Genomic DNA, 12,440 nt, shown 5'->3' with positions numbered 1-12,440 from the left:
GGGTCCCGGCCTGAAACGTCGCCCATCCACCTTCTCCAGAGAAAGCAAGAAAAGCAGTTTCTAAATTCAACCCAACTCTGCTACATTTTGAGCCGTCGCATGAAATGCCTCAATTCAGCACAACGTGCTCCTCGGAGATGAGAGTGTGGTACCTTTTGCTCTTTTCTCTCCTGTGACGCGTGGCATTTCTCAAGGCCCCAGGTGCGCAGAAAGTCTCTCAAATACCCAAACAAGGTGACGATTCCGTAGCCCATGTAAGTGAGGACTGGGACGTATATCGGCGGCTGCTCAAAGGTTTCATGGAATTTCTTCTTCCGGGGCTCCATAGTGGACTTGCCATTCTGCTGTTGAAAAAAAAAACAACAATTCAAACGTTGAGAGGGGGACACAGAGGGGGAGCGGTGAGAGAGCATGTTGCTAAACCCTCGTCGAAGAGAGGACGATCACAGAGGGTCTGAAGGGTCTCGACCCGAAACTTCACCCATTCCTTCTCTCCCGAGATGCTGCCTGACCCGCTGAGTTACTCCAACATTTTGTGTCTGCCTTCTATTCAAATGTTGAGATGCACTCCATTGTGACAAGCCTCAGTCACATCTTTAGTTCACGTTATAGTAGAATTAGGCCATTCGGCCCATCGAGTCTACTCCGCCATTCAATCATGGCTGATCTCTGCCTCCTAATCCCATTTTCCTGCCTTCTCCCCCATAACACTTGACACCCGTTCTAATCAAGAATTTGCCTGAATCAATGACTTGATCTCCACAACCCCCTGTGGCAATGAGTTCCACAGATTAATCACCCTCTGACTCAAGAAGTTCCCCCTCACCTCCTTTCCAAAGGAGCACCCTTTAATTCTGAGGCTACGACCTCTGGTCCTAGACTCTCCCACCAGTGGAAACAACCTTTCCAGTATCCTTAAGTTAGTTGGCAGCTGTCAATCCCACAAAATGTCTAACACACCCTCCCTTTACTGTTGCCAGTGTAAGATTACGCAGAAACAAGAAACTGCATAAGCTGGTTTACCAAGGAAACAACAATGTGCGTAGGTGGAAACTGCAGATGCTGGTTTAAACCGAAGATGGACACAAAATGCTGGAGTAACTCAGCGGGACAGGCAGCATCTCTGGAGAGAAGGAATGGGTGACGTTTTGGGTCGAGATCCTTCTTCAGAAGGTCTGAAGAAGGATTTAGATTTTTTTCTTTAGATTTCTTTTTAGAGATACAGCGCGGAAACAGGCCCTTCGGCCCACCGAGTCCGCGCCGCCCAGCGATCCCCGCACATTTAACACTATCCTACACCCACTAGGGACAATTTTTACATTTACCCAGTCAATTAACCTACAAACCTGTACGTCTTTGGAGTGTGGGAGGAAACCGAAGATCTCGGAGAAAACCCACGCAGGTCACGGGGAGAACGTACAAACTCCGTACAGACGGCGCCCGTAGTCAGGATCGAACCCGAGTCTCCGGCGCTGCATTTGCTGTAAGGCAGCAACTCTACCGCTGCGCCACCGTGGCGCCCCTCGACCCGAAAAGTCACCCATTCCTTCTCTCCATAGATGCTGCCTGTCACGCTGAGTTATTCCAGCATTTTTGTGTCTATCTTCGATTTAAACCAGCATCTGCAGTTCTCTCCTTCATTGTATAATAAACTAAACTAAACTAATTGGCTTGGTGTAAATGTAGAATTGTCCCAAGGTTGTGGAGTGCAGTGTTAATGTGAAGGGATCGCTGGTCAATGTGGACTCAGTGAGACCAAGGGCCTGTTTCCGCACTGTATCTAAACATTGCCTATTTATAAGTCACTTGTTATCCCTCTTCAGAACACCTGCCCCCGTTGATTATTGTTGGTTGCAGTCGAACAGCAGATCACAGCCTTTCCCCAAAGGAATAAACACCAGGAGGCAAGGTGACAGTGACTGCCCTTCATGTCAAGGCAGTAAAGTGTGATGCTAGGAAGCTTTTGTGGAATTTAAATTAAGTTCATAAGTGATAGGAGCAGAATTAGGCCATTCGGCCCATCAAGACTACTCCACCATTCAATCATGGCTGATCTATCTCTCTCTCTCTCTCCTAACCCCATTCTCCTACCTTCTCCCCATAACCCCTGACACCTGTACTAATCAAGAATCTCTCTCTGCAATAAAAATGTCCACTGACTTGGCCTCCAGAGAGAGAGAGCGAGAGGAGAGGAAGAAAGAGAGAAAGAGAGAAAGAGAGAGAGAGAGAAAGAGAAAGAGAGAGAGAGAGAGAGAGAGAGAGAGAGAGAGAGAGAGAGAGAGAGAGAGAGAGAGAGAGAGAGAGAGAGAGAGAGAGAGAGAGAGAGAGAGAGAGAGAGAGAGAGAGAGAGAGAGAGAGAGAGAGAGAGAGAGAGAGAGAGAGTGTGTGTGTGTGTGTGTGTGTGTGTGTGTGTGTTCGCGCGCGTGTCCTCATTAAGAGAGATTATGGGGAACTTTCTACGACTGGTCTTATGTCTTGCACTACATATTTACTTGCACATGTATAACAGTCAGTCATAGAATCATTGAGCCATTCAGCGTAGAAACAGGCCCTTCGGTTGAACTTGTCCATGCCGACCAAGATGCCCCGACTAAGCCAGTCCCATTTGCTCACGTTTAATCCATATCCCTCCAAACCTGCCCAATCCATGTACATTATGAATGTAATCATGCGTTGGCTTTCCGCTGACTGGATAGCACGCAACCTGACAATAAACTAAAACATAATTCTACCTGTCCAAATATTGTTCTTGTACCTGCCTCAACTCTAGCAGCTCAATCCATGCACTACCAGCCTCTGAGTGGAAAAGCTGCCCCTCGGGTTGCTATGAAATCTTTCCCCTCTCACCTTCCCTCTGCTCAGTTATCCTCCACTCTGTTAACATTAGTTGCTTAAGCTCAACTAGTCATAAAAGCAGCAGACGTTTCTGCAAGCACAGCACCAGATATTCAGAATAGGCCATTCGGCCCATCGAGTCCAGGCCGACCAGTGGTCACCCCTACACACAATAGGGACTACCCCACACACAATAGGTACAATTTACAATTTTACCATAGCCTATTAATCTACAAATCTGTGTATGTCTTTGGTGTGGGAGGAAACCGGAGCACCCAGAGAAATCCCACGCAGGTCACGGGGAGAATGTACAAACTCCGTAGATGGCACCCGTAGTCAGGATCGAACCAGAGTCTCTGGCGCTGTAAGGCAGCAACTCTACTGTATCACCTCTAACCCCACCCCATCCATGTAACTGTCCAAATCTTTTTCAAGTGTTATGATACCACCTGCCTCAACTACCTCATCTGGCAGTTTGTTCCATATACCTGCCACGCTTTGTGTAGAAACTTTACCCCTCAGCTTTCTATAAGGCTTGTATACACTGGAATTTAGAAGGATGAGAGGAGATCTTATCGAAACATATAAGATTATTAAGGGGTTGGACACGTTAGAGGCAGGAAACATGTTCCCAATGTTGGGGGAGTCCAGAACCAGAGGCCACCGTTTAAGAATAAGGGGTAGGCCGTTTAGAACGGAGATGAGTAAAAACATTTTCAGTCAGAGAGTTGTAAATCTGTGGAATTCTCTGCAATGGAGGCCATTTCTATGGATGCTTTCAAGAGAGAGCTAGATCGAGCTCTTAAAGATAGCGGAGTCAGGGGGTATGGGGAGAGGGCAGGAACGGGGTACTGATTGAGAATGATCAGCCATGATCACATTGAATGGTGGTGCTGGCTCGAAGGACCGAATGGCCTACTCCTGCACCTGTTGCCTATTGTCTAAATCTTTCCCCCTTCAGCATAAACCTCTGTCCTCTAGTTCTCGATTCCCCTACTCTGGGTAAGAGACTCCTGTCCTATCTATTCCCCTCCTGATCTTGTACACCTCTAAAAGATTCATGTTCATAGGTTTTAGGAGCAGCATTAGGCCATTCGGCCCATCTGGGGTGGCACGGCGGTAATATTGCTGCCTTACAGTGCCAGAAACCCAGTCCGATCCTCACGACGGGTGCTGTCTGTATAGAGTTTGCACGTTCTCCCCGTGACCTGCATGGCTTTTTGCAGAGATCTTCGGTTTCGTCTAAATTTCTAGGCTACTTGGCTTGGTATAATTGTAAATTGTCCCTAGTGTGTGGAGGCTAGTGTGTGTAGGCTAGCGTGCAGGGGTCGCTGGTTGGCACGGGCTCGGTGGACCGAAAGGCTTGTTTCTGCGTTGTATCTCTGAACTAAACTAAACTAAACTTAACAAGTCTACCCCACCATTCAACTCTATAACTGTGGGCTCAGAGGCTCATTCCTGATTTTTACATTCACTTAATTGTCGGTCAGAAAATTATGTTCATAAGTAAATTCGCAAGAATTCACAAGAATAACGGGTGGGCCATGTAGGAGTGAGATGAGGAAAAACTTTTTCACTCAGAGAGTTGTGAATCTGTGGAATTCTCTGCCACAGAAGGCAGTGGAGGCCAATTCACTGGACGTTTGTAAGAGATAGTTAGATATGGCTCTTAGGGCTAATGGAATCAAGAGGTATGTAGGTTAATTGACTGGGTAAATGTAAAAATTGTCCCTAGTGTGTGAAGGATAGTGTTGATGTGCGGGGATCGCTGGGCAGCGCGGACTTGGTGGGCCGAAAAGGCCTGTTTCCGCGCTGTATCTGAAATATGAAAATATGAAAAAAATATGGGGGAAAAGCAGGAACACGGTACTGATTCTGGATGATCAGCCATGATCATATTGAATGGTGCTGCTGGCTCGAAGGGTCGAATGGCCCACTCCTGCACCTATTTGCTATGTTTCCACGTTTCATAAGTGACAGGAGCAGAATTAGGCCATTCAGCCCATCGAGTCTACTCCCCATTCAATCATGGCTGATCTATCTTTCCCTCTCAACCCCATTCTCCTGCCATCTCCGCGTAACCCCTCTCTCACATACAAATCAAGAATCTATCTATCTCTGCCTTAACAATATCCATTGCCTTGGCCAACAGCGCACCCATGCCAACATAGACCGGTCGTACGACCTGTAACAACCACAGGGGCCACAGATACGACATTGCCACCACCTGCAAGTTTCCCCTCCATGTCACGTACCATTCGAGAACGCTTTGCCCATCTTTCTTCATTGTTGCATCCAAATCCTGGAACTCCTTCCCCAGAACTGCAGCGGTTCAGAGCAAGCTTCATCATGTCCTTCAAGGGCCACAAGGGGGTGAGAGACACCCCAAAACAAAGATGAACAAAAACAAAGACAATCACCACCCCAGTATCACCAAGACATGGTAGACTCTGGACCAAGCACTGCTCGGAAACGCGTAAATCATAGGAGCAGAATTTGGCCGTTCAGCCACTCTGCCATTCAGTCATGGCTGATCTATCTCTCCCTCTCAAGCCCATTCTTCTGCCTTCTCCCCACAACCCCTGACACCTGTACTAATCAATAATCTATCGATCTCCGCTTTAAAAATACCCATTGACGGCCTCCACAATGCATTCCACAGATTCACCAATCTCTGACTAAAGAAATTCCTCCTCATCTTTCTGAAGGTATGTCCATTCTTTTCTCTCCCCCCAATTTTTACCCTTCTCTTTTCCGTGCCCTATAGGGCGGCACGGTGGCGCAGCGGTAGAGTTGCTGCCTTACAGCGAATGCAGCGCCGGAGACTCAGGTTCGATCCTGACTACGGGCACCGTCTGTACGGAGTTTGTACGTTCTTCCCGTGACCTGCGTGGGTTTTCTCCGAGATCTTCGGTTTCCTCCCACACTCCAAAGTCGTACAGGTATGTAGGTTAATTGACTGGGCAAATGTAAAAATTGTCCCTAGTGTGTGTAGGATAGTGTTAATGTGCGGGGATCGCTGGGCGGCGTGGACTCGGTGGGCCGAAGGGCCTGTTTCCGCGCTGTATCTCTAAATCTAAATCTATACTAGATGCCTAGATGTCATCTCTTCCGATCCCCTTCCACCTATATATGTTTGCCTGGCTTCATATTTTCTATCCTCGTCTCTGGGCGGCAAGGTGGCGCAGTGGTAGAGCTTCTACCTCACAGCGCCAGAGACCTGGGTTCAATCCCGACAACCGGTGCTGTCTGTACGGAGTTTGTACGTTCTCCCCGTGACTGGGTGCGTTTTCTCTGGGTGCTCCGGTTTCCTCCCACATCCCCAAAACGCGCAGCTTTGTAGGTTAATTGGCTTCGGTAAAATGTAAATTGTCCCTAGTGCGTGCAGGATAGTCCTAGCATACGGGGTGATCACAGGCCGGCACAGACCCGGTGGGCCGAAGGGCCTGTTTCCGCACTGCATCCCTAAACTAAACGTGGAACCTTCAGATTCTGGAATATGCTTGCACAGAGCTCTGAAGCAGAGCACACGCAAACATAAACCTTATGCTTGGTCAGAGCTATCGTGATGCCTTTGGGAGCTCTGCAATGCAGACAAATAGGACGCTGTTTATCAACAAGTTCTGACCTTATACGGTATTCCTCCAGCACAGTAAACCATTGAAGACAGACACAAAAAGCTGGGTGTCAGGGGTTATGGGGAGAAGGCAGGAGAATGGGGTTAGGAGGGAGAGATAGCTCAGCCAAGATTGAATGGCGGAGTAGACTTGATGGGTCGAATGGCCTATTTCTACTCTTATCACTTATGATCTTATGAGTAACTCAGCGGGTCAGGCAGCGTCTCCGGGTGAAAAGGAATAGGTGACAGATCAGGTCAAGACCCTTCCTTCCTCAGACAGAGTCAGGGGGAAGGGAAACGAGAGATACAGATCAAATGAATGAACAATATGCAAAAGGTTAACATGTTGTGATGACCATGTTATGGAGCCCACAATGGTTTATTGTTGGGTGGGGGGTAGGTGATAACGAGTTATACAGACAGTGAAACTCAACAGGACAACAGTGAAACTAGTACGATGACTAAAGCTGCTTCACAATCTCACACTGAATTACGTAAAGAACTTCAAGGAAAAACAATAGACAATAAGTGCAGGAGGAGGCCATTCGGCCCCTCCAGTCAGCACCACCATTCAATGTGATCATGGCTGATCATTCTCAATCAGTACCCCGATCCTGCCTTCTCCCCATACCCCCTGACTCCACTATCCTTAAGAGCTCTATCTAGCTCTCTCTTGAATGCATTCAGAGAATTGGCCTCCACTGCCTTCTGAGGCAGAGAATTCCACAGATTCACAGCTCTCTGACTGAAAAAGGTTTTTCTTCATCTCCGTTCTAAATGGCCTACCCCTTACTCTTAAACTGTGGCCCCTGGTTCTGGACTCGCCCAACATTGGGAACATGTTTCCTGCCTCTAACGTGTCTAACCCCTTAATAATCCTATATGTTTCGATAAGATCCCCTCTCATCCGTCTAAATTCCAGTGAGCAAAATCTTCATCCAAGATGTAGGTTTTAAGGAAGCTCAAAAGTTTTATATAAATCTTTCAGGCTTCCGAATAGTCCTTCCATTAGCTAGGGTACTGTCTGATTCACCTCTACCCCATTGTGGACATTGGTCTTTGTCTCTGGAACTGATGCGCTACAATGCTGAGAACTAAATGCTGTGTACAAAATCATGAGAGGAATAGATCGGGTAGATGCACAGAGTCTCTTGCCCAGAGTTGGGGAATCGAGGACCAGAGGACAAAGGTTCAAGGTGAAGAGGAAAAGATTTAATAGGAATCCGAGGGGTAACTTTTACACACAAAGGGTGGTGGGTGTATGGAACAAGCTGCCAAAGGAGGTGGTTGAGGTTGGGACTATCCCATCCATTAAGAAACAGTTAGACAGGTATCCTTCTACAGACTGTTTAGTTTAGTCTAGGTTGTTTCAGAGATTCGGCCTGGAAATAGGCCCTTTGGTCCACTGAGTCCGCGCCGACCAGCGATCCCCGCGCAATAACACTACCCTACACACACTAGGGACAATTTTACAATGCCAATTAGCCTACAAACCTGTACGTCTTTGGAATGTGGGAGGAAACCGGACAACCCGGAGAAAGCCTATGCAGTCACAGCGAGAACGTACAAACTCCGTACAGACAGCACCCATTGTCAGGATCGAACCCAGGTATCAGGCAATGTAAGGCAGCAACTCTACCGCTGAGCTGCCCCTTGTTGATGGTGGGGTGGAGGGAGGGAAGCTGGAAGAGAAGAGCGACAGGACAAGGCGTGGCAAGACAAGGTGAAGTGTCACGACAATAGACAATAGGTGCCGGAGTAGGCCATTCGAGCCAGCACCACCATTCAATGTGATCATGGCTGATCATCCACAATCAGTACCTCGTTCCTGCCCTCTCCCCATACCCCCTGACTCCGCTATCATTAAGAGCAATACGGGGAAAAACAATTATCTCTTGTGAGTTGGTTTGTGCTGAGGACAGGATACTGCAACTGAGGCAGACTGTGAGAAACCCACCGTGGGAAACCACCATAACCTACTCCATGCTCACCACCAAAATCAAAACTAAAACTCACTCTGAAACTATGAGTCATCGGTGTATCTTGTATCTTGTGGTCATCAATAGACAATAGACAATAGACAATAGGTGCAGGAGGAGGCCATTCGGCCCTTCGAGCCAGCACCACCATTCAATGTGATCATGGCTGATCATTCTCAATCAGTACCCCGTTCCTGCCTTCTCCCCATACCCCCTGACTCCGCTATCCTTAAGAGCTCTATCTAGCTCTCTCTTGAATGCATTCAGAGAATTAGCCTCCACTGCCTTCTGAGGCAGAGATTTCCACAGATTCACAACTCTCTGACTGAAAAAGTTTTTCCTCATCTCAGTTCTAAATGGCCTACCCCATATTCTTAAACTGTGGCCCTTGTTCTGGACTCCCTCAACATTGGGAACATGTTTCCTGCCTCTAACGTGTCCAACCCCTTAATAATCTTATACGTTTCGATGAGATCCCCTCTCATCATTCTAAATTCCAGTGTATACAAGCCTAGTCGCTCGTCTTTCAACATATGACAGTCTTGCCATTCCGAGACCCTTCTGATTGAGTCTGAAGAACGGTCTCGACCCGAAACGTCACCCATTCCTTCTCTCTAGAGATACTGCCTGACCCGCTGAGTTACTCCAGCATTTTGTGTCTACCTTCGATTTAAACCAGCATCTGCAGTTCTTTCCTAGACACTAAGATTCTGACTGTCTACCAGATCAATGCAAGATTCTGACTGTCTACCACATCCATGTAAGAATCAGAATGTCTACCCTATCAGATTCTGACTGTCTACTCTATCTGTGTGAAAATCTAACTGTCTCTCCTATCTATGCCTTTTAATTTACAGGAATAGTATCCTGGGATAATTCTTTTTTTTCCTTTAATTCTTTGAGCATGTTGGGAGCACTCATTCTGATGAGGGGTCTCGACCTGAAATGTCACCCATTCCTTCTCTCCAGAGATGCTGCCTGACCCGCTGAGTTACTACAGCCTTTTGTGTCTATCTGGAAGTACCGGTCTGACAAGCTGGAGTCGACTCCAGTGTCCACTGCACTTCAACCGCAAGTTGAAACAATTGACTTGGAGCTGGTTATCACAGTGTTAGATATGGATCATGTGCAGGCCGAGGAGATTAGTTTGTCTTGGCATCATGCTCCACACTGTTTATTTACAAAATGTTGGAGTAACTCAGCAGGTCAGGCAGCAGCTCAGGAGAGAAGGAATGGGTGACGTTTCGGGTCGAGACCCTTCTTCAGACTTCAGACTATGTTCCACACTGTAGTCGGCATCATTAGTAAGGGCGTCATTGGTTACAGGAAGAAGGCAGGAGAACGCAGAATTTAATCTCAGAATTAAAGGACGTTCTTTTACAAAGGAGATGAGGAGGGATTTCTTTAGTCAGAGGCTGGCGAATCTGTGGAATTCTTTGCCACAGAAGGCTGTGGATATTTTTACCGCAGGGATAGATAGAGTCTTGATCAGTACGGGTGTGAGGTGATGGGGAGAAGGCAGGAGAATGAGGTTAGGAGGATGAGATAGATCAGCCATGATTGAATGGTGCAGTAGACTCGATGGGCCGAATGGCATAATTCTACTTCTATGTTCCTCAATGGTGACCCTCGGACTACCTTTGATCGGACTTTACTGGCTTTACCTTGCACTAAACGTTACTCCCTTATCATGTATCAATACACTGTAAATGGCTCGATTGTAATCATGTATTGTCTTTCCGCTGACTGGTTAGTACACTACAAAAGCTTTTCACACTACCTCAGTACACGTGAAAATAAACTAAATTGAAACTGATGTCCTATGGTCTTATGGCATGAAGGGCCTGTTTCTGTGGCAAACAAAAGATACAAAAGCACCCCAATATTTCGCTCAGGCAGCTTACAACCCAGCGGTAAAATAGACAATAGGTGCAGGAGGAGGCCATTCGGCCCCTCGAGCCAGCACCACCATTCAATGTGATCATGGCTGATCATTCTCAATCAGTACCCCGTTCCTGCCTTCTCCCTATACCCCCTGACTCCGCTATCCTTAAGAGCTCTCTCTTGAATGCATTCAGAAAATTGGCCTCCACTGCCTTCTGAGGCAGAGAATTCCACAGATTCACAACTCTCTGACTGAAAAAGGTTATTCCTCATCTCCGTTCTAAATGGCCTACCCCTTATTCTTAAACTGTGTGGCCCCTTGTTCTGGACTCCGCCAACATTGGGAACGTGTTTCCTGCCTCTAACGTGTCCAACCCCTTAATAATCTTATACGTTTCTTATAGTAAATATGCATTTCTCTAGCTTCAAGTAACCCTTGCATCCCCACTCTCTCCGTCCCTCCCCCACCCTAGTCGTTGTACTAGTTTCACTGCCGCCCTGTCACAAAATGCTGGAGTAACTTAGCAGGTTAAGCAGCATCTAGGAGAGAGGGAATGGGTGACGTTTTGGGTCGAGACCGAAACGTCACCCATTCCCTCTCTCCTAGATGCTGCCTGACCTGCTGAGTTACTCCAGGCTTTTGTGATACCTTCGATTTGTACCAGCATCTGCAGTTATTTTCCCTCACAGCATGCCTGGTGAGTTTCATTGTCTGTATAACTCGTTTTCACCCAGCCCACAGCTGACAATGGACTGCTTCCTTTATCATAGTGACTTTTTTGCATATCTCTGAATCTTTGTTCTGTATAGCTCAATATCACCGTCTATATCTCCCGTTTCCCTTTCCCCTCGACCCCAAACACCACCCATTCCTTCTCTCCAGCAATGCTGCCTGTCCCGCTGAGTTACTCCAGCATTTTTAGTCTATCTTTCAGTACAAAAGCATAAAATGGTAGATCAGAGAAAGATGTTTATTATCCCACTGAAATGGTGCCAAATCTCTGCTAGACACGATATTCGTCGGGAAAACATTTTTCCCCTATGCTAAAGACATAGAGTTATACAGCGTGTAAACAAGTCCTTGGGCTCAACTTATCCACAACGGCCAATATGTCCCAGCTACACTAGACCCACCTGCCCGCGTTTGTCCCCTATCCCTCCAAACCTGTCCTATCCATGTACCTGTCTAACTGTTTCATAAACGTTGGGATAGTCCCTGCCTTAACTACCTCCTCTGGCAGCTCGTTCCATACACCCACCACCCTCTGTGTGGAAAAAGTTACCCCTTAGATTCCTATTAAATCTTTTCCGCTTCACCTTAAACCTATGTTTGTTGTTTAACCAACTTAAACAAAGTTGTGGAGAAAGGAATTGCAGATACTGGTTAACACCGCAGATAGACATAAAATGTTGGAGTAACTCAGCGGGTCAAGCAGCATCCCTGGAGAAAAGAAAATAGGTGATGCTTCGGGTCGGGACCCTTCTTCAGACTAAAAACGTTGTAGTGTTTTACTCATAATTTCCATTATCAAGTATTTTTAAAAAGTCAGACGCCACACCCAAAAATCAAATGGCGTCTAAAGACATTTGTGGGCGTTTAATTGCGTACAATGTTAATAGGCTTTCAAATGCACATTCCTTTCCATTTACTAAGTGGCCTTTGCAGAGATACAACCTACAAATGCTTTTTTGGTTGAAAGATATAGTGTGGAAACAGTCCACTTGGCCCACCGAGTCTACACTAATCATCGATCGCCCGCTCACAGTAGTTCTATGTTGTCCCTTCTCTCCGCGCCGGGCCAATTTACAGAGGTCCAATTAACCCACAAACCCGCACGTCTTTGGGATGTGGGAGGAAGCCGGAGCACCTGGAGAAAACCCACGCGGTCACAAACTCCACACACAGACAGCACCGGAGGTCAGGATGGAACCCGGGTCTCTGGCGCGGTGAGGCAGCGGCACTACCCGCTGCGCCACTGAGCCAACTTTAATAATTCATTATTCTCATCCTCGTTTACAAATCTCCGCACATCCTCAGCTCTCTACCTTCCCCTCATCCCAGAACACTGAGGTACCTATCCGCCCCCCAATTCTGGCCTCTTGCACATCTGTAGTCTACTCTT

The 12,440-nt window shown here is 47.2% G+C and overlaps 1 protein-coding gene across 2 annotated transcripts in view; it reads right to left on the bottom strand.

Moving 5' to 3' along the window:
• Positions 1 to 5,186, bottom strand: part of sptlc3 (serine palmitoyltransferase, long chain base subunit 3) — a 55,053-nt gene extending 49,867 nt beyond the window's left edge. The window contains exons 1-2 of one of the 2 annotated variants that reach the window (XM_078405942.1): positions 5,091 to 5,186; positions 153 to 344 (exon numbers count right to left, since the gene is read on the bottom strand). In XM_078405942.1, the coding sequence (XP_078262068.1) occupies positions 153 to 344; positions 5,091 to 5,186 (288 nt within the window). The remainder of the gene's footprint in view (positions 1 to 152; positions 345 to 5,090) is intronic. The other variant, XM_078405943.1, reaches the window with a different exon arrangement.
• Between the last annotated feature and the right edge of the window lie 7,254 nt (positions 5,187 to 12,440).

The sequence above is a fragment of the Rhinoraja longicauda genome, chromosome 9, assembly GCF_053455715.1.
Source record: "Rhinoraja longicauda isolate Sanriku21f chromosome 9, sRhiLon1.1, whole genome shotgun sequence".
In the NCBI taxonomy this organism is placed as follows: domain Eukaryota; kingdom Metazoa; phylum Chordata; class Chondrichthyes; order Rajiformes; family Arhynchobatidae; genus Rhinoraja; species Rhinoraja longicauda.
The sequence above is the reverse complement of the archived record's forward strand: the minus strand, read 5'-3'. Positions and strand labels throughout refer to the sequence as shown.